The sequence below is a fragment of the Ranitomeya variabilis genome, chromosome 7 (assembly GCF_051348905.1).
Source record: "Ranitomeya variabilis isolate aRanVar5 chromosome 7, aRanVar5.hap1, whole genome shotgun sequence".
Lineage (NCBI taxonomy): Eukaryota > Metazoa > Chordata > Amphibia > Anura > Dendrobatidae > Ranitomeya > Ranitomeya variabilis.
Window position 1 is genome coordinate 105,609,551 of NC_135238.1, and position 26,048 is coordinate 105,635,598.

Below are 26,048 nucleotides of genomic sequence, written 5' to 3' on the forward strand. Positions count from 1 at the left end.
CGGGCTCCAGGAAGCAGGTGGAGGCAGTCCCCCCAGCCTAACAAGGAAGGAGAAGCAGACGTCTGAAGAGGGTTACTGAATTACCCTCCTTATAATTTTTTTCCTGGCTTTGCGCTTTTTTTTTTCTAATCTTTTATGAGTGTAGGAATATAGCAACTACACTTTAACAATATTTAAATGAGACTTGCCAGCTGTTGCCTTTCTGTGGATGACCCTCCTTTTCATGTTGAGAAAGTTTTTCTGGATTCAGTTAGTCATCCATACAGTTTAACGCAGTTATGATGGTATGTAAAACTAAAAAAAAAAAAAAAAAAAGCATTGATTTTTTTTCTGGATTCAGTTAGTCATTACATGCTTTCTGTTAAATGTTGGTGGAATATAACACTTTAAAAAAGCATTCAAAAAGTGTCCTGGATTCAATTAGTCATCCATAGAGTATTATGTGCTTTGTGTAATATTAGTGGGTTAAAATTTAAAAAAACTGCTTGGTCTGTTACAGTAACAAAATATTTTTGTTACAAAATTAACGACTGTCCTATATACTGTAGAACCTGTTTTGTATGAATTTTTGTTGGTTTGAAATAAAAAAACACAAATGGCCTGCTACAGCCGTGCAAATTTGTTCCCTTCGTACTGTGTCCCTAGCCGCCACTATTTCTCCCAGCATGGTGTCCCTCGTTGTAACAGCACGTGTCCAGAAAAATCACCCATGTCCTTACCAACGCTGTTACTGGGATTGTCCACTTAACGTCTATACTTCACTTGCTGGCAAGGTTTTGTGAGCAGCAGAGGCCAATTGTGGAATGCCAGCTCCAATACGCTCGTTGGTATTCTGGTCAGCCTCCGCACATAACTGAAGTGTGGGCATATATGTCTGACACTTGTGTAGTTCTGAAAGACTTTGATGATGTCATCCTCAGCGCAACAATCCCACTTCTATGCCTACTTAAACAGTCGCTGCTGACAATTAAGCATGAAGCTTTACATGCGGACCAGGTGGAGATGGAGGAAGACATGAGACAGAGAGATAAGACCCAGCCTCATCTCATCTGCTTAGCGTGGATTGAGTAACAATGAGGATGTGAAGGCTAAAAAGGAGGAGGAACAGGATCTGGCCTATAGCGCAATAGAGGCTAGTACCCACACATGGCACATCCACGTAGGAGAGATGGGATGAAGCGAGTAGGGAGAATGAGGAGGATGTGGAGAATAGTCGTCATGGTGGAGACAGGTAAGTGTTGGCTGTAGGGACCTTGGCACACATGGCAGACTTTATGTACCATTGCCTTTCCTGTGACCCTCGCGTTACATTCCAAAAATTGAAGTGAAGGACAGCATCCAATCCAGGTGAAAAAGGTTTTCTTTATTGTGCCAAATGTGACGTTTCAACCATCAAGGTCTTTTTCAAGCATACAAAACAATCAAAATGGCAGCCTTAAATAGGAAATGGGTGATCACCCACCAATAGCCTAATCAGGAACTGCCCATACAATTTACATATCAGTGTTTGGTAATCACATAATTTATAATACAAAACATACATTCTACATAACATATAAGGTTAAAAATTATTCACATTGTCATAAATATACCACATGTCATATAATTCCACCCATATATATAACAAATGACACATGGACAGATTCAGAATGTAAACAAACCAACACTTCCTGTTATATCAGGACCAATCGCTAGGTCCGTAGTAGCACCCATATATGCCATCAGCCAATGTTATAGTCCGTATCTTATATCGACCCACATCCTGACCAGCCAATAAGAGATCATATCATAGAACCAATCAGGTGTACTCACATAAACATTGCCTCATATTCAAGAACCAATCCTGGGCGTGTCTCCTGGGTCTCCATGATGGCGCCGTGTGACTAGTCATGTGACTCTTGATGGAAGGGCCAGTGGTAATGTGCATTGAGCACTGGAACTGTTTACATGCCGTGGTATGGGCTTGTGCTCTGTGCTATGGACTTTTCATCCGATATCCGGTCATATGGTGGGGCTCATGTGAGTGCGTGTTATGTTGTAAGTATATCGATTTCCCAGTGATGAGAACCAGGATTGGTTCTTGAACATGAGGCAATGTTCATGTGAGTACACTTGATTGGCTCTATAATATGATCTCTTATTGGCTGGTTAGGATGTGGGTCGATATAAGATACGGGCTATAACATTGGCTGATGACATATATGGGTGCTACTACGGACCTAGCGATTGGTCCTGATATAACAGGAAGTGTTGGTTTGTTTACATTTTGTACCTGTCCATGTGTCATTTGTTATATATATGGGTTGAATTATATGACATGTGGTATATTTATGTCAATGTGAATAATTTTTAACCTTATATGTTATGTAGGATGTATGTTTTGTATTATAAATTATGTGATTACCAAACACTGATATGTAAATTGTATGGGCAGTTCCTGATTAGGCTATTGGTGGGTGATCACCCATTTCCTATTTAAGGCTGCCATTTTGATTGTTTTGTATGCTTGAAAAAGACCTTGATGGTTGAAACGTCGCATTTGGCACAATAAAGAAAACCTTTTTCACCTGGATTGGATGCTGTCCTTCACTTCAATTCACTTGGGTCCAGTGGAATTAGGACGGACATCCGTTTGTCAGTTGTGCTGTCAGCCAACTCTCTATTTTTGGACCTCGCGTTATATTTATCTTTGCCAAAAAAGAGAACTGGTTGTTCACCTGCTAGACCCATGCTACAAGGAGAACCTTGCATCTCTCCTTCCTGAGGTGGACATGTCTACTATAATGGTGCTATAGCCAAGGCCATTGTGGAAAATAAATATACTGAAAAAAATTCCATCAGACACCGCTAGTGCCCAACCTAGGAGGAAAGGTGAGGGAGACACACCAGGTACAGCAGAGTCAAGAGTACACGGTCAACGGTCTTGGCCAATTTCATGACACTTTCTTAGTATCCAGGCCCTGATTACCGGGTATTTTTGACAAGGAGTGAATCCTCTTTAAACCTGGTCAAGCAATAACTGGACGATGAAACCAGCATACTACCTAATTCCTGCAACCTTCAGCTATTGGGTCTCCAAGATGAAAACCTGGCATGAGCTGTCATTCCCTCTATGCCTTGGAGGTGTTGAGCTGCCCTGCCATTAGCTTCTTGTCTGAGCAGTTTTTTAGTGCCGCCAGGGAAGTCAGAACAGACAGGCGCTTTCGCCTGTCAGCAGAAAGTGCTGACAGCCTCACTCTGATAAAAATGAACAACACTTGGATTAGCCTCAACTTTTCCACACCACCAGATGACAGCAGAACATAAAGTGTTTTTAATCTTCAATATTTGAAAAAGACCCGCCAGTTGTTGCCGTCTAGGGTCAATGGATGACTGGGGTGAGCCTACTTACTTTTTCCTGGCTGTTCAAAGCCTTTGTGTATAGGAGTATATCAACTTAACTTCCAAACTATTTTGAGGCCCTCAATTTGTTGCCTTCAAGGGTCTTTGGATGACTGTTTTACCCTCCTTATCATTTTTTCATGGATTTGCACTTTACGCAGAGCTTTTGAGTGTAGAAGTACATCAAATACACTTTGCTCACAATATTTGAATGAGATACCACTACATGACAATTTCAACAGAATGTGTATGAGGTCCTCCTTTATCTCTACTAATTGGTGTATCAGAGTCCCTTTTCCATCAAATGCTTGCCAATTCTTACTTCCTTCATGAAATTTCCAGTGTTTTTTCATAAAAATTTCAATTTTGGCTTACTTTAAATTATTATTTTTTTTTTAAATCCTTTTTAAATTTTGGCTTATATAAAAGTAATTATACAGGAAAGAGTGTCCCTTAACCCCTTCTTGACCGGAGATATTTGCATTTTTCACTTTTTGCTCCCCTTCCTCTCAGAGCCATAACTTTATTTTTCTGTCAAAATGGCCATGTGAGGGCTTGTTTTTTGTGGGACAAGTTGTACTTTTGAACGACACCATTGGTTTTAACATATCGTATACTGGAAAACGGGAAACAAAATTCCAAGTGCGGTGAAATTGCAAAAAGGTGCAATTCCACAGTTTTTTTTTTTTTTTGTTTTTTTTTTTTTACAGTGTTCACTAAATGCTAAAACTGACCTACCATTATGACCTACCATTCTCCAGGTCACTACGAGTTCATAGACGCCAAACATGTCTAGGTTCTTTTTTAAGTGGTGAAAAAAATCCAAACTTTGGTTAAAAAAAAAAAAAAAGCCAGTTTCCGAGACCTGTAGCGTCTCCATTTTTCATGATTTGGGTCTGGGTGAAAGTTTATTTTTTGCGCGCCGGGTCACCGTTTTTATTGATACCATTTTTGTGTAGATTCATATTCTTTTGATGTAATGTAGCAGCAACCAAAAAACATAATTCTGGTGTTTTTAATTTTTTTTTCTACGCCATTTACCGATTGGATTAATCCTTTCTTTTTATGTTGATTGGGCGATTCTGAACTCGGCAGTACCAAATGTGTTTTGGGTTTTTTTGTATTTTATTTTGAATGGGGTAAAAGGGGGGTGATTTGAACTTTCATATTTCTTTTTTTTTATATATATATTTAAAAACTTTTTTTTTTTTTTTTTTACTTTTTGCATGCTTTAAAAGTCTCTATGGGAGACTAGAAGCTGCAGTTGTCTGATCAGCTCTGCTACATACAGGCGACTATCAGATTGCCTGTATGTAGCAGAAATGCTCACTTGCTATGAGCACCGTCCAACGGCTATGACAACCATAGAGGTCTGCTGGAGACCTCTGGTTGTCATGCCAACCCATCACCCTGGCGATCACGTAACTGGGTCACCGATGGGCGGGATTTCTGATACACTTACCAGAAGTATGAGTTAAATGCCCCTGCTGACCGATTTAACAATATCGAAAATTGAGTGGCGTTAACAGGTTAACAGCCTCAGATGGATCGCCATTCCACCCGCGCTGTTAGAGGCACGTCAGCTGTTCAAAACAGTGGAGGACATACCATCAGATAACTAATGGTTTTCTTGCTGTGTGGTTAAATTTGCAAAATAATTGATAATACGTCCATTTGTTTTAGTCTAGCAAAATAGATACTCATGGTTAGAATTGAGAGTCCTCAGTGGTTGATACCTTTTAATGGCTAACTGAAAAGATGGTAACAAATGGCAAGCTTTCGAGACTACTCCGGTCTCTTCATCAGACATAGATGGATCATGAATACCCACTAGCAATGTCTTAATAAGTATAGCAGATAGTATATAATTAATATTATCCTAAAAGCCAACTGAGGTTGGTAGAGATTTTTTTCCCACTTTGGGCAAGCAAGTCAGTGGCCATGGTTTCAAATGTTATGTAGCTCTGAATCGATCCTGTGTGACTTCTTTATTGTCTGGAAGATGCCCTCTTAGGCATGGCGAGCGCTCTAGCCAGTAGCATCTCTTCCACCATCTTGTCCATCTCTCCAGACTACAGTTATACGTTTGTAGTATGTGATGTCTCCATACTCTACTTGGTGAAGATAAGTACACAAATGATACTATGTATTTCCAGGGAACCTGCTCTCCTCCTTCAGGGATGATGCCTGCTTGTTTTCCTTTTCTTCTAGATTCCAGGCTTGATCAGACAATCCAAATTTTATATATACAGTCATGGCCAAAAGTATTCACACCCCTGCAATTCTGTCAGATAATACTTAGTTTCTTCCTGAAAATGATTGCAAACACAAATTCTTTGGTATTATCTTCATTTAATTTGTCTTAAATGAAAAAACACAAAAGAGAATGAAGCAAAAAGCAAAACATTGATCATTTCACACAAAACTCCAAAAATGGGCCAGACAAAAGTATTGGCACCATCAGCCTAATACTTGGTTTACAACCTTTAGCCAAAATAACTGCGACCAACCGCTTCCGGTAACCACCAATGAGTTTCTTACAATGCTCTGCTGGAATTTTAGACCATTCTTCTTTGGCAAACTGCTCCAGGTCCCTGATATTTGAAGGGTGCCTTCTCCAAACTGCCATTTTTAGATCTCTCCACAGGTGTTCTATGGGATTCAGTTCTGGACTCATTGCTGGCCACCTTAGAAGTCTCCAGTGCTTTCTTTCAAACCGTTTTCTAGTGCTTTTTGAAGTGTGTTTTGGGTCATTGTCCTGCTGGAAGACCCATGACCTCTGAGGGAGACCCAGCTTTCTCACACTGGGCCCTACATTATGCTGCAAAATTTGTTGGTAGTCTTCAGACTTCATAATGCCATGCACACGGTCAAGCAGTCCAGTGCCAGAGGCAGCAAAGCAACCCCAAAACATCAGGGAACCTCCGCCATGTTTGACTGTAGGGACCGTGTTCTTTTCTTTGAATACCTCTTTTTTTTCTCCTGTAAACTCTATGTTGATGCCTTTGCCCAAAAAGCTCTACTTTTGTCTCATCTGACCAGAGAACATTCTTCCAAAACGTTTTAGGCTTTTTCAGGTAAGTTTTGGCAAACTCCAGCCTGGCTTTTTTATGTCTCAGGGTAAGAAGTGGGTCTTTCTGGGTCTCCTACCATACAGTCCCTTTTCATTCAGATGCTGACGGATAGTACGGGTTGACACTGTTGTACCCTCGGACTGCAGGGCAGCTTGAACTTGTTTGGATGTTAGTCGAGGTTCTTTATCCAACATCCGCACAAACTTGCGTTGAAATTTCTTGTCAATTTTTCTTTTCCGTCCACATCTAGGGAGGTTAGCCACAGTGCCATGGGCTTTAAACTTCTTGATGACACTGCGCATGGTAGACACAGGAACATTCAGGTCTTTGGAGATGGACTTGTAGCCTTGAGATTGCTCATGCTCCCTCACAATTTGGTTTCTCAAGTCATCAGACAGTTCTTTGGTCTTCTTTCTTTTCTCCGTGCTCAATGTGGTACACACAAGGACACAGGACAGAGGTTGAGTTAACTTTAATCCATGTCAACTGGCTGCAAGTGTGATTTTAGTTATTGCCAACACCTGTTGGGTGCCACAGGTAAGTTACAGGTGCTGTTAATTACACAAATTAGAGAAGCATCACATGATTTTTCGAACAGTGCCAATACTTTTGTCCACCCCCTTTTTTATTTTTGGTGTGGAATTATGTCCAATTTGGCTTTCGAACAATTCTTTTTGTGTTTTTTCATTTAAGACAAATTAAATGAAGATAATACCAAAGAATTTGTGTTTGCAATCATTTTCAGGAAGAAACTGAGTATTATCTGACAGAATTGGAGGGGTGTTGAATACTTTTGGCCATGACTGTATATAATAGACATCTACATGTTTGCGTTACAAAATGTATTTTTAATTTCTATATTGGTAATTTAAATGTATTCTTTTGTATTTTTTAGGGGAGCAGAATATGTTTCTGCTAGAGAATGGATGAGGATTTGTTTTGAACTATTGGAATTGCTAAAGGCTCATAAGAAGGCAATCAGAAGAGCCACTGTAAACACCTTCGGCTACATTGCTAAAGCTATAGGGTAAGTTGTTTTTTTTATTCTGGTTTGGACTATCTTAACTTTTATGCTGCTTGAATATATGATGTTATACATACAAATAAAAAATATCTATTCTCTAGCCCTTAATGACAGCTGATTTTTTTTCACCGCAGTCATTACAGAGTGTCACGGATCCCTTCTCCGTGGTGCCACTTATTCGTCACGTGCCCGCTCTCACACGTGACTTGGGGTTGTGCCTGCAAGGGTTAATCTATCTCCCCACTCTCAGTCCAGCATTCAACCTCTGTCCTAAATCATAAATCACACACCGACTCAGGCCACACACCCGCTCATACACGCTGCCACCACTCATCGAATACACGGGCGATAAGTCCCGGAAATAATAATACTAATAAAAATGTCTATCACTCATGAGTAGGGTTGAGCGAAACGGGTCGATCATTTTCAAAAGTCGCCGTCTCATGAAACCCGATCCGACCCCTGTGCTTGTCGGCCATGCGGTACGCGACTTTCGCGCCAAAGTCGCGTTTCAATGACGCGAAAAGCGCCATTTCTCAGCCAATGAAGGTGAACGCAGAGTGTGGGCAGCGTGATGACATAGATCCTGGTCCCCACCATCTTAGAGAAGGGCATTGCAGTGATTGGCTTGCTGTCTGCGGCGTCACAGGGGCTATAAAGGGGCGTTCCCGCCGACCGCCATCTTACTGCTGCTGATCTGAGCTTAGGGACAGGTTGCTGCCGCTTCGTCAGAAGCAGGGAGAGCGTTAGGCAGGGTCCACTAACCACCAAACCGCTTGTGCTGCAGCGATTTCCACTGTCCAACACCACCTTCGGTGTGCAGGGACTGTGGAAGCTATTTTTTTTTTTTTCCCCCTCAGCGCTGTAGCTCATTGGGCTGCCCTAGAAGGCTCCGTGATAGCTGTATTGCTGTGTGTACGCCACTGTGGAAACCAACTGCTTTTTTCAAAGCACATATCCTCTTGTTCCTTCCTTTCTGCACAGCTATCTTTTTTGTTTGTCCACACTTTTTATTTAATTTGTGCATCAGTCCACTCCTATTGCTGCCTGCCATACCTGGCTTAGATTACTGCAGGGAGATAGTAATTGTAGGACAGTCCCTGTTTTTTTTTTGTGGGAGATTAAGATTGGCATTTCTGCTACAGTGCCATCCCTGTGTGTGCCATCTCTCACTGAGTGGGCCATAGAAAGCCTATTTATTTTTTCCGTGATTTGTGTTCTAAATTCTACCTCAACACAAAAACACTACATCAATCAGTGGGAGAAAAATATTGGCCTCAGTCAGGGCTTGTGTGCCACTGCTGTGTGTGCTATCTCTCATTCAGTGGGCTATAGAAAGCCTATTTTTTTTTATTTTTTTTTTTAATATTATTTGGTTTCTAAAGTCTCCCTGAAAAAAAAAAAAAAAACCTAAAAAAACAGTGGGAGAGTAATATTGCCCTTTCAGCTTGTGTGCCAGTCTTGACTCCTGGGTGTGCCACCTCTCTCTCTTTCAGTGGGCCATAGAAAGGCTATTTTTTTTTTTGTTTTTTTTAATATTATTTGGTTTCTAAAGTCTCCCTGAAAAAAAAAAAAAAAACATAAAAAAACAGTGGGAGAGTAATATTGCCCTTTCAGCTTGTGTGCCAGTCTTGACTCCTGGGTGTGCCACCTCTCTCCCTCTCATTCAGTGGGCCATAGAAAGCCTATTTATTTTTTTTTTTTTAATATTATTGGGTTTCTAAAGTCTCCCTTAAAAAACAAAAAATACATAAAAAACAGTGGGAGAGTAATATTGCCCTTTCAGCTTGTGTGTCAGGCTTGACTCCTGGGTGTGCCACCTCTCTCCCTCTCATTCAGTGGGCCATAGAAAGCATTTTTTTTTTTTTTCCTTGATTTGTGTTCTAAAATCTACCTCAACACAAAAACACTACATCAATCAGTGGGAGAAAAATATTGGCCTCAGTCAGGGCTTGTGTGCCACTGCTGTGTGTGCTATCTCTCATTCAGTGGGCTATAGAAAGCCTATTTATTTATTTTTTTTTTCTTATTATTTGGTTTCTAAAGTCTCCCTGAAAAAAAAAAAAAAAACATAAAAAAACAGTGGGAGAGTAATATTGCCCTTTCAGCTTGTGTGCCAGTCTTGACTCCTGGGTGTGCCACCTCTCTCCCTCTCATTCAGTGGGCCATAGAAAGCCTATTTATTTTTTTTTTTAAATATTATTGGGTTTCTAAAGTCTCCCTTAAAAAACAAAAAATACATAAAAAAACAGTGGGAGAGTAATATTGCCCTTTCAGCTTGTGTGCCAGTCTTGACTCCTGGGTGTGCCACCTCTCTCTCATTCAGTGGGCCATAGAAAGCATTTTTTTTTTTTTTTCCTTGATTTGTGTTCTAAAATCTACCTCAACACAAAAACACTACATCAATCAGTGGGAGAAAAATATTGGCCTCAGTCAGGGCTTGTGTGCCACTGCTGTGTGTGCTATCTCTCATTCAGTGGGCTATAGAAAGCCTATTTATTTTTTTATTTTTTTTCTTATTATTTGGTTTCTAAAGTCTCCCTGAAAAAAAAAAAAAAACATAAAAAAACAGTGGGAGAGTAATATTGCCCTTTCAGCTTGTGTGCCAGTCTTGACTCCTGGGTGTGCCACCTCTCTCCCTCTCATTCAGTGGGCCATAGAAAGCCTATTTATTTTTTTTTTTAAATATTATTGGGTTTCTAAAGTCTCCCTTAAAAAACCAAAAATACATAAAAAAACAGTGGGAGAGTAATATTGCCCTTTCAGCTTGTGTGCCAGTCTTGACTCCTGGGTGTGCCACCTCTCTCTCATTCAGTGGGCCATAGAAAGCATTTTTTTTTTTCCTTGATTTGTGTTCTAAAATCTACCTCAACACAAAAACACTACATCAATCAGTGGGAGAAAAATATTGGCCTCAGTCAGGGCTTGTGTGCCACTGCTGTGTGTGCTATCTCTCATTCAGTGGGCTATAGAAAGCCTATTTTTTTTTTTTTTTTTTTAATATTATTTGGTCTCTAAAGTCTCCCTGAAATAAAAAAAAAACTTAAAAAAACAGTGGGAGAGTAATATTGCCCTTTCAGCTTGTGCGCCAGTCTTGACTCCTGGGTGTGCCACCTCTCTCTCTCTAATTGTGGGCCATAGAAAGCCTTTTTTTTTTTTTTTTTTTTTTTTAAATATTATTTGGTTTCTAAAGTCTCCCTGAGAAAAAAAAATAAATAAATTAGGTGGGAGATTAATATTGACATTAGTGCTTGAGTGACAGTCCTGCGTGTGTGTCATCTCTGTGATTTTGTGCCACAGAAAACAGAGTGTGTAACATTGTGCCTGATTTTCCTTGTGGTCTCACCAACCTGTTAAGGGATATTGAAATCATACTGAAGTTATAGCTCACCGTGTAAGTTGTTTGACAGCAACAAATAAAGTTACTTTGGTTAAGATTTTAAAACAATGAGGAAGTCTGGTGCAAGAGGTCGTCGTGGGCGTTCATTGTCAGCTGGTAATGATGGTAGTGGTAGTGGAGCATCAGGTGGTCGTGGGGATAAAAATATTCCACCTAAGTCTGGAGCTGTGGAGCCAGTTTCGTCGTCAGGCTACACAAGGCCTCGAACGCTCTCTTTTCTGGGAGTAGGAAAACCGCTTTTAAAGGCGGAGCAGCAACAGCAAGTTTTGGCTTACATTGCAGACTCAGCCTCTAGCTCTTTTGCCTCCTCTTCCGAAACTGGTAAATGTAAAAGCAGCGCGTCGCTTGTGGATGTTCACGGTCAGGGACAAGTCGCTTCCTTGTCCTACTCAGCAAAAACTACAACAAGAGAGAAGGATGCAGCAGGCGACACAACGGGTCACTCCATGGAGCTCTTTACACATACCGTCCCTGGCTTAGAAAGTGAAACATTTAACAGGCCATGCCCATTACAAGTATATTCTGACATGGAGTGCACTGATGCACAGCCACAGCCAGAGTACTATGCTGCTCCTTTGACTCAGACCACCACATTGCCCTCTCAGGGTACAGATCCACAATCAGACCCTGATGAGACTATGTTGCCCCGCCACGAACGCTATACCACCGACCGACACAGTGACACAGACGAAGTTGCACACGAGCTCGAAGAGGAGGTAATAGATGACCCAGTTATTGACCCTGATTGGCAGCCATTGGGGGAACAGGGTGCAGGCGGCAGTAGTTCAGAAGCGGAGGTGGAGGAGGGGCCGCAGCAGGCATCAACATCGCAACAGGTTCCATCTGCCGGGCCCGTATCTGGCCCAAAACGCGTGTCAAAGCCAAAACCTGTTGGAGCACAGCGTTGCCATCCGGTTAAAGCTCAGTCTGCAATCCCTGAAAAGGGATCCGAGTCTAGGAAGAGTGCAGTCTGGCATTTTTTTAAACAACATCCAACTGATCAGCGCAAAGTCATCTGTCAAAAATGTTCAACTAGCTTAAGCAGAGGTCAGAATCTGAAAAGTCTAAATACTAGTTGCATGCATAGACACTTAACCACCATGCATTTTCAAGCCTGGACTAACTACCAAACGTCCCTCAAGGTTGTAGCACCCTCGGCCAATGAAGCTAGTCAGCAACGCAACATCCCTTCCGTCACTGTAAGGCCACCATTTTCCGCACCACCGACAGTATCTGTGCAGGTTTCTTTGCCAGCCAAAAGCAGTCAGGGTCAGGGAATCACCAGTTTTGTAGGAGGAAATATTGCATCTAGGGCACCGGCGGAAACAATACCGTCTCCAACCGTCTCTCAGTCTGCCATGTACACCGGCACACCCGAAAGTTCCACGATCTCCAGCTCTCCAGTCCAGCTCACCCTACATGAGACTCTGGTTAGAAAAAGGAAGTACTTATCCTCGCATCCGCGTACACAGTGTTTTAACGCCCACATAGCTAGACTAATCTCGTTAGAGATGATGCCCTACCGGTTAGTTGAAAGCGAAGCTTTCAAAGCCCTGATGGAGTACGCTGAACCACGATACGAGCTACCCAGTCGACACTTTTTTTCCAGAAAAGCCATCCCAGCCCTGCACCAGCATGTTAAACAGCGCATCGTCCATGCACTCAGGCAATCTGTGAGTACAAAGGTGCACCTGACTACAGATGCATGGACCAGTAGGCATGGCCAGGGACGTTATGTGTCCATCACGGCACACTGGGTGAATGTGGTGGATGCAGGGTCCACAGGCGACATCAATTTAGGGACAGTTGTGCCTAGCCCACGGTCTAGGAAACAGTTGGCTGTAGGCGTTCGCACCCCCTCCTCCTCCTCCTCCTCGTCCTCCTGCAGAAGCTACAGCTCTTCCACAGAACGCAGTCTGCCAACCACTCCATCGGCAGATGACACTGTTGCACACCAGTTGTCCCATTATGGGCCAGCTACTGCCAAGCGTCAGCAGGCTGTATTGGCTATGAAGTGCTTGGGCGACAACAGACACACCGCGGAAGTTCTGTCCGAGTTCTTGCAACAAGAAACGCAGTCGTGGCTGGGCACAGTAGATCTTGAGGCAGGCAAGGTAGTGAGTGATAACGGAAGGAATTTCATGGCTGCCATCTCCCTTTCCCAACTGAAACACATTCCTTGCCTGGCTCACACCTTAAACCTGGTGGTGCAGTGCTTATTGAAAACTTATCCTGGGTTCTCCGACCTGCTCCTCAAAGTGCGTGCACTTTGCTCACATATCCGACGTTCGCCTGTACACTCCAGCCATATGCAGACCTATCAGCGGTCTTTGAACCTTCCCCAGCATCGCCTAATCATAGACGTTGCAACAAGGTGGAACTCAACACTGCACATGCTTCAGAGACTGTGCGAACAGAGGCGTGCTGTTATTTATTTGTGGGAGGATACACGGGCAGGCAGTAGGATGGCAGACATGGAGTTGTCAGGTGTGCAGTGGTCTAAGATACAAGACATGTGTCAAGTCCTTCAGTGTTTTGAGGAATGCACACGGCTGGTTAGTGCAGACAACGCCGTAATAAGCATGAGCATCCCCCTAATGCGTCTGCTGATGCAAAGTTTGACGCACATAAAGGAGCAGGCGTCTGCACCAGAGGAAGAGGAAAGCCTTGATGACAGTCAGCCATTGTCTGGTCAGGGCAGTGTACAGGACGAGGTAGCGGGCGAAGAGGAGGTGGAGGACGAGGAGGATGATGGGGATGAGTATATTTTTAATGCCGAACCTTTCCCGGGGGCACAGGAAATTGGTTGCGTGTCACGGCCGGGTTCTGGTTTTTTGAGGGACACAAGTGACGTAGATTTGCCTGCAACTGCCCCTCAACCAATCACAACCGGAGATTTGACAACTGGAACTTTGGCCCACATGGCGGATTATGCCTTACGTATCCTAAAAAGGGACACACGCATTACGAAAATGATGAACGATGACGATTACTGGTTGGCCTGCCTCCTTGATCCACGCTATAAAGGCAAATTGCAAAATATTATGCCACATGAGAACTTGGAACTAATATTAGCAACCAAACAATCAACTCTTGTTGACCGTTTGCTTCAGGCATTCCCAGCACACAGCGCACGTGATCGTTCTCACACGAGCTCCAGGGGGCAGCAGACTAGGAGTGTTAGGGGTGCACACATCAGAAGTGGCGTTGGACAGAGGGGTTTTCTGACCAGGTTGTGGAGTGATTTTGCTATGACCGCAGACAGGACAGGTACTGCTGCATCAATTGAAAGTGACAGGAGACAACATTTGTCCAGTATGGTTACTAACTATTTTTCATCCCTTATCGATGTTCTCCCTCAACCGTCATTCCCATTTGATTACTGGGCCTCCAAATTAGACACCTGGCCAGAATTGGCAGAATATGCATTGCAGGAGCTTGCTTGCCCGGCAGCAAGTGTCCTATCAGAAAGAGTATTCAGTGCTGCAGGTTCAATATTAACCGAAAAAAGGACTCGTCTGGCTACCCAAAATGTTGACGATCTAACATTCATTAAAATGAACCACAACTGGATTTCGAAATCTTTTGCCCCACCTTGCCCGGCCGACACCTAGCTTTCCTATGAAAGGCTCTTGCCTGTGAATTACTTTTCTAATGTCTAATTTGCTGCAGCTGATTGTACAGCATACGACATGTTTACACCTCCCTAAATGGCCAAACTCCCCACACGGGGCCGTGGTATCGCGACTTGGCGCAAGCACCCGTGAGACTGCTGTTTGTCTGAAGAGGTGGGTGTGCTCGCTTTTGGTTGACGGCATTGCTACTGGGTCCCTCATAGTACAATGTAGTGTCTCTGGCGGTGGTGGTGCGCACCCAACGTCAGACACACCGTTGTAACATGAGGGGCCCTGGGGCGGTCCCGCCGGCCTCTAGAGAGTTCCCCCCTACCCCAGCTCAAAATGTGCTCTACCACATGCAAAATTATGTCGCACAGCTCCACCAATCTTTAGTCTATTCGCTGACATCATTCAATGTCTGGCACTGACAATACAAATTTGTAGACATCTATGATGCAACTTAAAGTAGTCTGTGTCCTATATTGGCACCATTAAATAGTTACTGCCAAATTACTATGTCAGAAACTCAGCAGATGAGCCCACCCCTGTACCTAAGTATGCCACCTTTTTTTTTGTTTTGGTTGTTTTGCGAGACATTAACATCTATTTATATTTTGGGAGAACTGGGACAGACACTCCTTGCACTACTCCTCCACTCACCACCAAGCTGCCCGTGTATCCATGTAACCGCTGTAAAACTGCCATGAGCCTATTGTTTGTTATTTTAGGCCTTTGAAGCCTGTCTGCGGTCCCTCCTTCCACTAGTCCTCCACTGACCAGACCACTGCTGCCCGTGTACCCCTGGAACCAATTATAAAGTGCCTACAGCCAGCCCATTTTTTTATGTTAGGCCTTTGAAGCCTGTCTGCGGTCCCTCCTTCCACTAGTCCTCCACTGACCAGACCACTGCTGCCCGTGTACCCCTGGAACCAATTATAAAGTGCCTACAGCCAGCCCATTTTTTTATGTTAGGCCTTTGAAGCCTGTCTGCGGTCCCTCCTTCCACTAGTCCTCCACTGACCAGACCACTGCTGCCCGTGTACCCCTGGAACCAATTATAAAGTGCCTACAGCCAGCCCATTTTTTTATGTTAGGCCTTTGAAGCCTGTCTGCGGTCCCTCCTTCCACTAGTCCTCCACTGACCAGACCACTGCTGCCCGTGTACCCCTGGAACCAATTATAAAGTGCCTACAGCCAGCCCATTTTTTTATGTTAGGCCTTTGAAGCCTGTCTGCGGTCCCTCCTTCCACTAGTCCTCCACTGACCAGACCACTGCTGCCCGTGTACCCCTGGAACCAATTATAAAGTGCCTACAGCCAGCCCATTTTTTTATGTTAGGCCTTTGAAGCCTGTCTGCGGTCCCTCCTTCCACTAGTCCTCCACTGACCAGACCACTGCTGCCCGTGTACCCCTGGAACCAATTATAAAGTGCCTACAGCCAGCCCATTTTTTTATGTTAGGCCTTTGAAGCCTGTCTGCGGTCCCTCCTTCCACTAGTCCTCCACTGACCAGACCACTGCTGCCCGTGTACCCCTGGAACCAATTATAAAGTGCCTACAGCCAGCCCATTTTTTTATGTTAGGCCTTTGAAGCCTGTCTGCGGTCCCTCCTTCCACTAGTCCTCCACTGGCCAGACCACTGCTGCCCGTGTACCCCTGGAACCAATTATAAAGTGCCTACAGCCAGCCCATTTTTTTATGTTAGGCCTTTGAAGCCTGTCTGCGGTCCCTCCTTCCACTAGTCCTCCACTGACCAGACCACTGCTGCCCGTGTACCCCTGGAACCAATTATAAAGTGCCTACAGCCAGCCCATTTTTTTATGTTAGGCCTTTGAAGCCTGTCTGCGGTCCCTCCTTCCACTAGTCCTCCACTGGCCAGACCACTGCTGCCCGTGTACCCCTGGAACCAATTATAAAGTGCCTACAGCCAGCCCATTTTTTTATGTTAGGCCTTTGAAGCCTGTCTGCGGTCCCTCCTTCCACTAGTCCTCCACTGGCCAGACCACTGCTGCCCGTGTACCCCTGGAACCAATTATAAAGTGCCTACAGCCAGCCCATTTTTTTATGTTAGGCCTTTGAAGCCTGTCTGCGGTCCCTCCTTCCACTAGTCCTCCACTGGCCAGACCACTGCTGCCCGTGTACCCCTGGAACCAATTATAAAGTGCCTACAGCCAGCCCATTTTTTTATGTTAGGCCTTTGAAGCCTGTCTGCGGTCCCTCCTTCCACTAGTCCTCCACTGGCCAGACCACTGCTGCCCGTGTACCCCTGGAACCAATTATAAAGTGCCTACAGCCAGCCCATTTTTTTATGTTAGGCCTTTGAAGCCTGTCTGCGGTCCCTCCTTCCACTAGTCCTCCACTGGCCAGACCACTGCTGCCCGTGTACCCCTGGAACCAATTATAAAGTGCCTACAGCCAGCCCATTTTTTTATGTTAGGCCTTTGAAGCCTGTCTGCGGTCCCTACTTTAAATACTCCTCCACTGACCACCAAGCTGCCTGCCCGTGTATCCATGTAACCGCTGTAAAACTGCCATGAGCCTATTGTTTGTTATGTTAGGCCTTTGATAGCCTGTCTGCGGTCCCTACTTTAAATACTCCTCCACTCACCACCAAGCTGCCTGCCCGTCTATCCATGTAACCGCTGTAAAACTGCAATGAGCCTATTGTTTGTTATTTTAGGCCTTTGATAGCCTGTCTGCGGCCCCTACTTGCAATACTCCTCCACTGACCACAATGCTGCCTGGAGTGCCTGCCTGTGTATCCATGTAACCGATGTAAAACTGCCATGACTGCCTACTGTTTGTTATTTTAGGCCTTTGATAGCCTGTCTGCAGCCCCTACTTGCAATACTCCTCCACTGACCACACCAATGCTGCCCGTGTACCCCTGGAACCTATTTAAAAGTTCATAGAGCCTAGTTATATATTTTATTTACTATTAATAAGGCCATGATGGACTACGCTGTACCACGCTACAAGCTAACCAGTCGACACTTCTTTTGCGAGAAAAGCCATCCCAACCCTCCACCAGCATGTAGAAGACCGCATTGTCCATGCACTCTGGCAATCTGTGAGTACAAAGGTGCACCTGACAACAGACGCATGGACCTGTAGGCATGGCCACGGAAGATTACGTGTCCATTACGGCGCAATGGGTTAATGTGGTGGATGCATGGTCCACAGGGGACAGCCTACTAAGTCTGTCTGCAGTCCCTAATTCAAATTGTCCTCCACTGTCTAAATCGGAGCTTCCACCTTCTGGCTTTCGGCCTATAGTATCAGAAATTAAACTGCATTTGGCCTTCAACTTTGGTTAGGGCCTACTAACGGCTTCTGCCCCTCCCTGGTGTTGCCCTCAACTAAATAAAGCTGAGCTTCAACCTTCTGCTCCAAATTACCATTTTAAAAAATGCAATAGGCTTTTCCGGCCTACTAAAGGTGTCTGTCTGTGTGCCCCTGCCTGGTGTTGTCCTCAACTAAATAAAGCTGAGCTTCAACCTTCCGGCTCTCATTAAGTGGTTTTAAAAAAAAAAAAATGGTGGTTAGGGCCTACTAACGGCTTCTGCCCCTCCCTGGTGTTGCCCTCAACTAAATAAAGCTGAGCTTCAACCTTCTGCTCCAAATTACCATTTTAAAAAATGCAATAGGCTTTTCCGGCCTACTAAAGGTGTCTGTCTGTGTGCCCCTGCCTGGTGTTGTCCTCAACTAAATAAAGCTGAGCTTCAACCTTCTGCTCCAAATTACCATTTTAAAAAATGCAATAGGCTTTTCCGGCCTACTAAAGGTGTCTGTCTGTGTGCCCCTGCCTGGTGTTGTCCTCAACTAAATAAAGCTGAGCTTCAACCTTCTGCTCCAAATTACCATTTTAAAAAATGCAATAGGCTTTTCCGGCCTACTAAAGGTGTCTGTCTGTGTGCCCCTGCCTGGTGTTGCCCTCAACTAAATAAAGCTGAGCTTCAACCTTCTGCTCCAAATTACCATTTTAAAAAATGCAATAGGCTTTTCCGGCCTACTAAAGGTGTCTGTCTGTGTGCCCCTGCCTGGTGTTGTCCTCAACTAAATAAAGCTGAGCTTCAACCTTCTGCTCCAAATTACCATTTTAAAAAATGCAATAGGCTTTTCCGGCCTACTAAAGGTGTCTGTCTGTGTGCCCCTGCCTGGTGTTGTCCTCAACTAAATAAAGCTGAGCTTCAACCTTCTGCTCCAAATTACCATTTTAAAAAATGCAATAGGCTTTTCCGGCCTACTAAAGGTGTCTGTCTGTGTGCCCCTGCCTGGTGTTGTCCTCAACTAAATAAAGCTGAGCTTCAACCTTCTGCTCCAAATTACCATTTTAAAAAATGCAATAGGCTTTTCCGGCCTACTAAAGGTGTCTGTCTGTGTGCCCCTGCCTGGTGTTGTCCTCAACTAAATAAAGCTGAGCTTCAACCTTCTGCTCCAAATTACCATTTTAAAAAATGCAATAGGCTTTTCCGGCCTACTAAAGGTGTCTGTCTGTGTGCCCCTGCCTGGTGTTGTCCTCAACTAAATAAAGCTGAGCTTCAACCTTCCGGCTCTCATTAAGTGGTTTTAAAAAAAAAAATGGTGGTTAGGGCCTACTAACGGCTTCTGCCCCTCCCTGGTGTTGCCCTCAACTAAATAAAGCTGAGCTTCAACCTTCTGCTCCAAATTACCATTTTAAAAAATGCAATAGGCTTTTCCGGCCTACTAAAGGTGTCTGTCTGTGTGCCCCTGCCTGGTGTTGTCCTCAACTAAATAAAGCTGAGCTTCAACCTTCTGCTCCAAATTACCATTTTAAAAAATGCAATAGGCTTTTCCGGCCTACTAAAGGTGTCTGCCCCTCCCTGGTGTTGTCCTCAACTGAACAAAGCTGAGCTTCCACATTCTGGCTTTCGCCCTATACTATCAGATATTAAACTGCATTTGGCCTACTAGTGTGGTTAGGCCCTTGAAACAGTGTCTGCTGCTCTTGGGTTTGCTACTCCACTGAACAAAGCAATGCCGCCTGTTTAGTCCTGTTACCAATTTTGAACTGCATTTAGCCTACTTTATTCTTTGGCCCTATATCTGTTTCCTCCTCATCCTGCCCATTGCCCAGCCACTGCTAAATGAGTCTGCTGGTACATTGACCTAGACCACTACATTCCCCTTGTACTCTACACAGCCAGAATCTGACCCTGCTGAAAGTAAGGTTCCCCTTCCCGCATGTTATACCACCTTACACAGGGACAAAGAGGAAGGTGCAGATGAAAGTGCAGGTTCCTTCATCAGGTGGGGGGGCATACTCGTTGGCGACGTCACTGGCACAGGGCCCCTCAGAGTACGCAAAAGTGTCGCTGCTGGTGGGAGGCGCCCCCGCCATGCAAACACACCGTTGTACTTTGAGGGGCCCTGTGCCAGTGCCAATGCGAACGAGTGGGCCCCCCCCTGCTTGCTCAGGATCACAGCACTTGCAACGTTTAAATACTTACCTTTCCCTGCAACACCGCCGTGACGTAGTCCGCATTTCCTGGGCCCACGAAAAACTTGAGCCAGCCCTACTCCCCCCACAACTTTCCCCCAATTCCCTATGCCCAACTATTATTATACAGTTAATTAAGATTGGCAAGCTTCAGAAACAAGAATGGATGTTTTTGGCATTAAAATAGGCACTGTAGGTGTTTTCCTGGCCTCCACTCACTGCCGACTATGCTTCCCCATTGACTTGCATTGGGTTTCGTGTTTCGGTCGATCCCCGACTTTTAGCGATAATCGGCCGACTGCACTCGACTCGACTCTGGACAAAATCGGGTTTCCCAAAACCCTACTCGATCTTAAAAAAATGAAAGTCGCTCAACCCTACTCATGAGGCTCACACACCTTAGGCTATGGATTCTTTTAGATCATTCAAGGTTCAACTGGTTAAAGTTTTATACTTTAATAACAAAAGGTTCAATGCTTACAATAAGGAAAAGGTATAAAAATATGATGATAAAAAGACATACAACTTATGCAAAACAGTATCAAAATAAACAGGAGAAACTTACAGAAGTTATCTAACTGGTAGTTGCTTTCTGCTCCCTGAGGGTAGGACGAATGTAGATTGGTTATTGCCTTCCTACAGCCCCTCCACATCTCCCGGTGTTCTGGCCTGTCTCATAGTATCTGCTCCATGCTCTGGACACTGAAGACACACAGCTACCCTTCTTGCCACGGCTCGCATTGATGTGCCTTCCTGTATGAGCTGCACTAGCTGAGCAACTTCTGAGAGAAGTAGACACTGCCTCATGCTACTGTACAGTACCTCTAGGGTTGAGAGGAATGACAAAATGCAAGTGTGACAAAAACAGCCAAAAAGGATGAGAACCGAAATGGCATGTGGTCACCCTCTACAGAGCCACTCCTTTTATAGGGTTTGTCTTGCTATTAGAAATGATATGCAATCTGTTGTCTGTTCCATTTGCACAACAGCAGGAGAAATTGATTCACAATCAGTGTTGCTTCATAAGTGGACAGGGTGATTTCACAGAAGTGTAGTCACTACACCGGTAGGTAAATTCCCAAGAGGTATAGTTTCCCAAATGGAGGGAGGATTCTGCTCTTCTAGGAATTAGGTACTCTGTATATGGAGTCCACAAACTATTCTAGGAAAATCTGTGCTCCAGGAGGCAAATTGTGCTCTGTTCCTCCCAAGTCTCTCAGTATGGCTAAGTGGTACTGTACAGCCACATATGGGGTATTGCCACTTTCAAGTCGAAATTGAGGGACAAATTTTGATGCCATTTTTACCACAATCATGAAGTACAATATGTCACGAAAAAAACACTGAATCACTGGAATCTGTTGACGCGTTTCAGAGTTATTACCTCATAAAGTGACAGTGGTCGGAATTGTAAAAATTGGCCTGGTCATTAATGTGCAAACCACCCTCGGGGGTAAAGGGGTTAACTGGAAAAAGGGGTCTCAGAAAATGCTAATGGAAGCAAAAAAAATGTATGAATATCCAATTATTATTTTTTTTTTTTTAAAGTTTGGTATGGCTGTAATCGTACTGACCTGTACAGTCAATTTCCAGGTTATTTTTATGGAATAATGAACACCACATAAAAACAAAACCCTAAAAAAATTGGGGAAATAAGGTTTTTTTTTTTCCACAATTTCACTGCATTTGGATTTTTTTTTTCCATTGGAACAATTTAGAGTGCCATTCGAAATTATGGCCTGTCCTTCCAGGAACATAAAGTATGAGGAGATGATGAGGAAAGCACATCAAAATAGTTTTTTCTATGGAAGTGAGGTATATCTGATTAGCTAAAAGTATGGTCTATCATCATCTCAATTTTTATGCCATTTTCTATGAAAAAAAAATCACTTTGCAAAATTGCATTGAGGTGGCTGCATGTATAAGGTGTCTTCAACAAAACTGTTAATACTTTATTTGCTTTTTCTCTCTGCATAGGCCACATGATGTCCTTGCAACACTTCTTAATAACTTGAAAGTACAAGAAAGACAAAACAGAGTATGTACTACAGTGGCTATTGCCATTGTGGCTGAAACATGTTCACCTTTTACTGTTCTCCCTGCGCTGATGAATGAATATAGAGTGCCAGAATTGAATGTCCAAAACGGTGTGTTAAAATCTCTGTCATTCCTCTTTGAATACATTGGAGAAATGGGAAAGGATTATATCTATGCTGTGACACCACTGCTTGAAGATGCCTTGATGGACAGGTAAAGTAGATTTCCTGCTAAAAGTTTATATTTTCAATTAAAAAATGCAAATGTAAAGAAATGGCTTTCTATTTATGAATGACCATTAAAGTGTTATTCTCAACGTATGAGTTTAGCAACACAGCTTTCCAATCTCTTCACTTACTTGGTGCTGTAAGGACAGGAACTCCTCATCGAGTGACGATTCTGTTTCAGTTGCTTTGTTCTACTGGTGGGTTTTGCTTGCTCCTGTAAGAACACGTTAAAGGGGTGGTCTGTAACTAACATTAATTTTCATCTTCAATATCTATTTAATGATTTAATATATTTTAATGAAAAAACCCATATCTCACTGCGTGATCGAATGGCTTTATTTACTTTTTTTTAACCTACTTCCTGTTGACGTTTTGCTTGAGAACCCCTAGTGCAAGCTAGGATACTCAAACAAGATGTCATCAGGGGCAATAGGCTGCAGTCATTGCCACAGCCTTTGCCCTTCCCTGAAATGAAGCACCATCAGTGACTTTAATTTCTGGAGCTAGGTTAGGCCCTGCAGTACTGAGCATTCGTTGTTGGCAATTCCAACATGTGTTCAGTGGGATCTTGTCACTGTGCAGTATGAAGATTTGGGGCTCTTAGCGTAAAATCTTTCTAGGAGCCTTCCTTGGGGGACACACAAAATCATGATCGTATGCTGCTAACACTAGGCAATAAAAAGTTGGTTCCTCCTCAACAGTATTCACTGACGGACCAGAGTTAAGCTGGTCAGTTAATGTTAAAGCAGTAGGAGAAGCAACCTAAAATAAACTGCAGACTAGCCCAAGAGAGGCATGTAAAAACGACGGGTGTTGTGTCCCTCATTGATGGCGCCAAGAAAGAAATTTTACGGCAAGTACTCAAATCTTCATTTTTCTACCGCTTTATTGGGGGACACATGAAACCATGGGACATCCTAAAGCAGTTCTCAAGGGTAGTAAGAACAAAGGAGTAGTAAAGTGTTAGAGCAGGGGCGAGAAGCTTTGGTCAGAAGCTGGCCACTGAAGTATGAAAAACATTCCTTCCCAGGTCCAAAACCGCCAAGAAAGAAAGTACGAACTCTGTAGACCCTGGAAAAAGTTAAGAACAGATAAATAACTTGCAGCCTACAGAGCTGCCATAGAGACCTGACAACGAATGAACTAGTAGGCCCCAGGCCCAGATGAAGAGAGCAGGAAAAAAGTGATGGTGCTCTGGCCAGTGCCAATGTGCATTTACAATGGCAGAACGAATCTAGTTTGGGAGACCATTATGGTGACTAATCTGAACATCTGAGGAGTCTGTTCGACAGATGGGGAAGATGACACACTCCAACCAATTACAATATATGATAGATATCGGTATGGAAGACAAGAAGAAGAACAGAGTGAGAGAAGGCCACTTGGGGAAGAGGGGAGAATCAAACACCATACCACTATGGCCTAGAAACTTAAGAAGAGGAGAGATACAAGATAGGAATGTCAGATTTCAGATTCCCTCGTGAAAGTGATCGTTGCCAGAAGGAACTTCCGGGAAACAAGGAAGAATGACTAGAAGAGTACGGAGAAGAGCGCTGTAGTGTGTTGAACCCTAGATGGGGGTCCCCAAAAATCCACTGGATGGAGAAAGGGAAAACTAGCCTTCTTGAAGGAACCTGACCTTTGAAAGCTGACGAACAAACCAGACTTAGTCCAACAAAAAGAGGACTGGAAAGGCGGGAAGATGAAGGGAAAGAAAAAAGAGGGTTTCCCCGCTTAGATCATGCTCGAGACATGATGGGTGGAACCGAAGCATGAGCATTGTGGTAAACAAGCCAAACCTTGTAATTGGAAAAAAAAGGTTGTAACTGGGAAATATATGGAGGATTCCAAGAGGGGTCTATAAGAAGGTAGACCACTTCCACGAGAAGTACTAACTCGAGAAGGATGGAAAGCCCAGAAGACCAGAGTGTTTGAAAACAACTGCTGATTCGCAGAACCTGGAAGCGGTGTGAAGAAACCTTGTGTGTCAGCGGATCAATGTTGAGTATGTTCCACTATGGACGAGGACTGTCGGATGAGACAACCCCTCTCTTGTCGAAGGTCTTTTGCAGGTTGTGGGGTTCGTTGCTTACTCCCAACCTGTTAAGACAAAGGCAGGCGTTGGTCAATCCAGACCACATAGCTCTGTCGAGAGTGTTGGAATCTCATTTCAACCTTTTGTTGCATTTCAACTTCAAATTCTACCACTCAGAGTTCGAGAAGGAAAATTGGGGAGAGTCTTCCCTCGCCCATGAACTGTGTGACACTGGAATAAAATTTTCCAACTGAGAACAAGGACGGCCATCTCACAAATTCTTAGTTCCTTAAAGGTCCTTTTTTGTAAAGGAAGAGGGTAGAACACCGCTACCAGGTCAAGGATATGAGAATGGGAAATTGCTTAGATGAGAGGGACATAGAACAGAAAGTCAGAGCAATTTGGTTCGAAGAAGGAGTTGAGAACCTTTCTATAGGGGGGGGGAAATGTTCGAGCAAACCCGAAACAGTATGCTCCAAAAGACTAGGTAAGAGACTATTTAGCCCTATTGAAATTCAGACCAAAACAGGAGGAGTAGAGCTGCATAAAAAAATCTCGCAGAAGAGCCTTGGACCATAAGTGTGATCCTCGTGAGGATGGAGAGAAGGTGAAGCTGACGGAGGGATTCTTGAGCCTCTTTGGCAGCCGAAATAGGAAAGATAAAAGGAGACAAGTTCAAGCGCACTAGGCTGAGGAAGGTCTTCGATTCCATGGGATTATCCTTGGAAATGAGGACTCCATCTTAGAGGATGTGAATGGACACCTTAGTATGTAAGCCTGAAATCCAGAATGGGAGGAGAAATACGTTTTAGAAGACTGCATGTCTGGACCGGAAGAAAATTTAAATGAAAAAGGAACCTACAACTCTATGGAGAGTTGACCATAGTGGGATCTGAGCCCAGAACCCAAGTGTCGAGAAATGACAGTATGAAGCATGGAAGAACGTCTGGTCCCGCTTATGGAAAACATACTGACAAACTTGAGGCTTCTAGGGTAGCTCTTGACTCACGTGGACCAGAGAGATGGAAGTCATGGGAAGAGAGTAAGAATCCTCACATTTGAAATTATTTACCATGATGTGTGCCACTATGCCAGGGGTGTCAAACTGCATTCCTCGAGGGCCGCAAACAGGTCATGTTTTCAGGATTTCCTTGTATTGCACAGGTGATAATTTAACCACCTGCACAGATAATGATTCCAGCACCTTGTGCAATGCTAAGGAAATCTTGAAAACACGCATGGTTTGAGGCCCTCGAGGAATGCAGTTTGACACCCCTGCACTACGCAACAGATAATGCTGATGTGGGTCAAGAACTTTTGGCAGTGGTCAGAGAAAACGATCAATAGGCAATCTACTCAGTGAAGTCCAACCATTTGAAGAAGAAACCCCGGAAGGGTGCCTGGTACAGGTAATGGGCGTAGAAACGAAATCAGCTCACATCACAGGATCACATTGTGTTATTACTCACAAAGTGCTTCTTGGAGGCTTTAATTTACTGCAGTCTGCAACTTCGGTTGACCATGTGTCGCATTCCAGGATCATGGAGGAAGACCGTGAAAAGAGACCATGTTGTGTGCGACATGGTGGTGTAGCGCAGGCACAGCTTTCTTTGAGAAGTAGTGGCGACTGGGCATCTGGTACTGGGGCACTGCGACGGACATAAGGTCTCGAAAATCCTCTGTGTCCACCAGGCGGAAAGGCAGCATTTCTGTAGCCAACAGCTTGCAGATGGAGAATTTCAACCTCTTAGCTTTGTCATGGCTAGGAGGAAATGGTCTTTTACTTGTCCACA

The 26,048-nt window shown here is 44.0% G+C and overlaps 1 protein-coding gene across 3 annotated transcripts in view; it reads left to right on the forward strand.

Moving 5' to 3' along the window:
• SF3B1 (splicing factor 3b subunit 1) overlaps positions 1–26,048 on the forward strand; it is a 460,811-nt gene that overhangs the window by 398,491 nt on the left and 36,272 nt on the right. For all 3 annotated transcript variants that reach the window (XM_077275636.1, XM_077275635.1, XM_077275638.1), the window contains 2 exons: positions 7,351–7,482; positions 21,934–22,206. In XM_077275636.1, the coding sequence (XP_077131751.1) occupies positions 7,351–7,482; positions 21,934–22,206 (405 nt within the window). The remainder of the gene's footprint in view (positions 1–7,350; positions 7,483–21,933; positions 22,207–26,048) is intronic.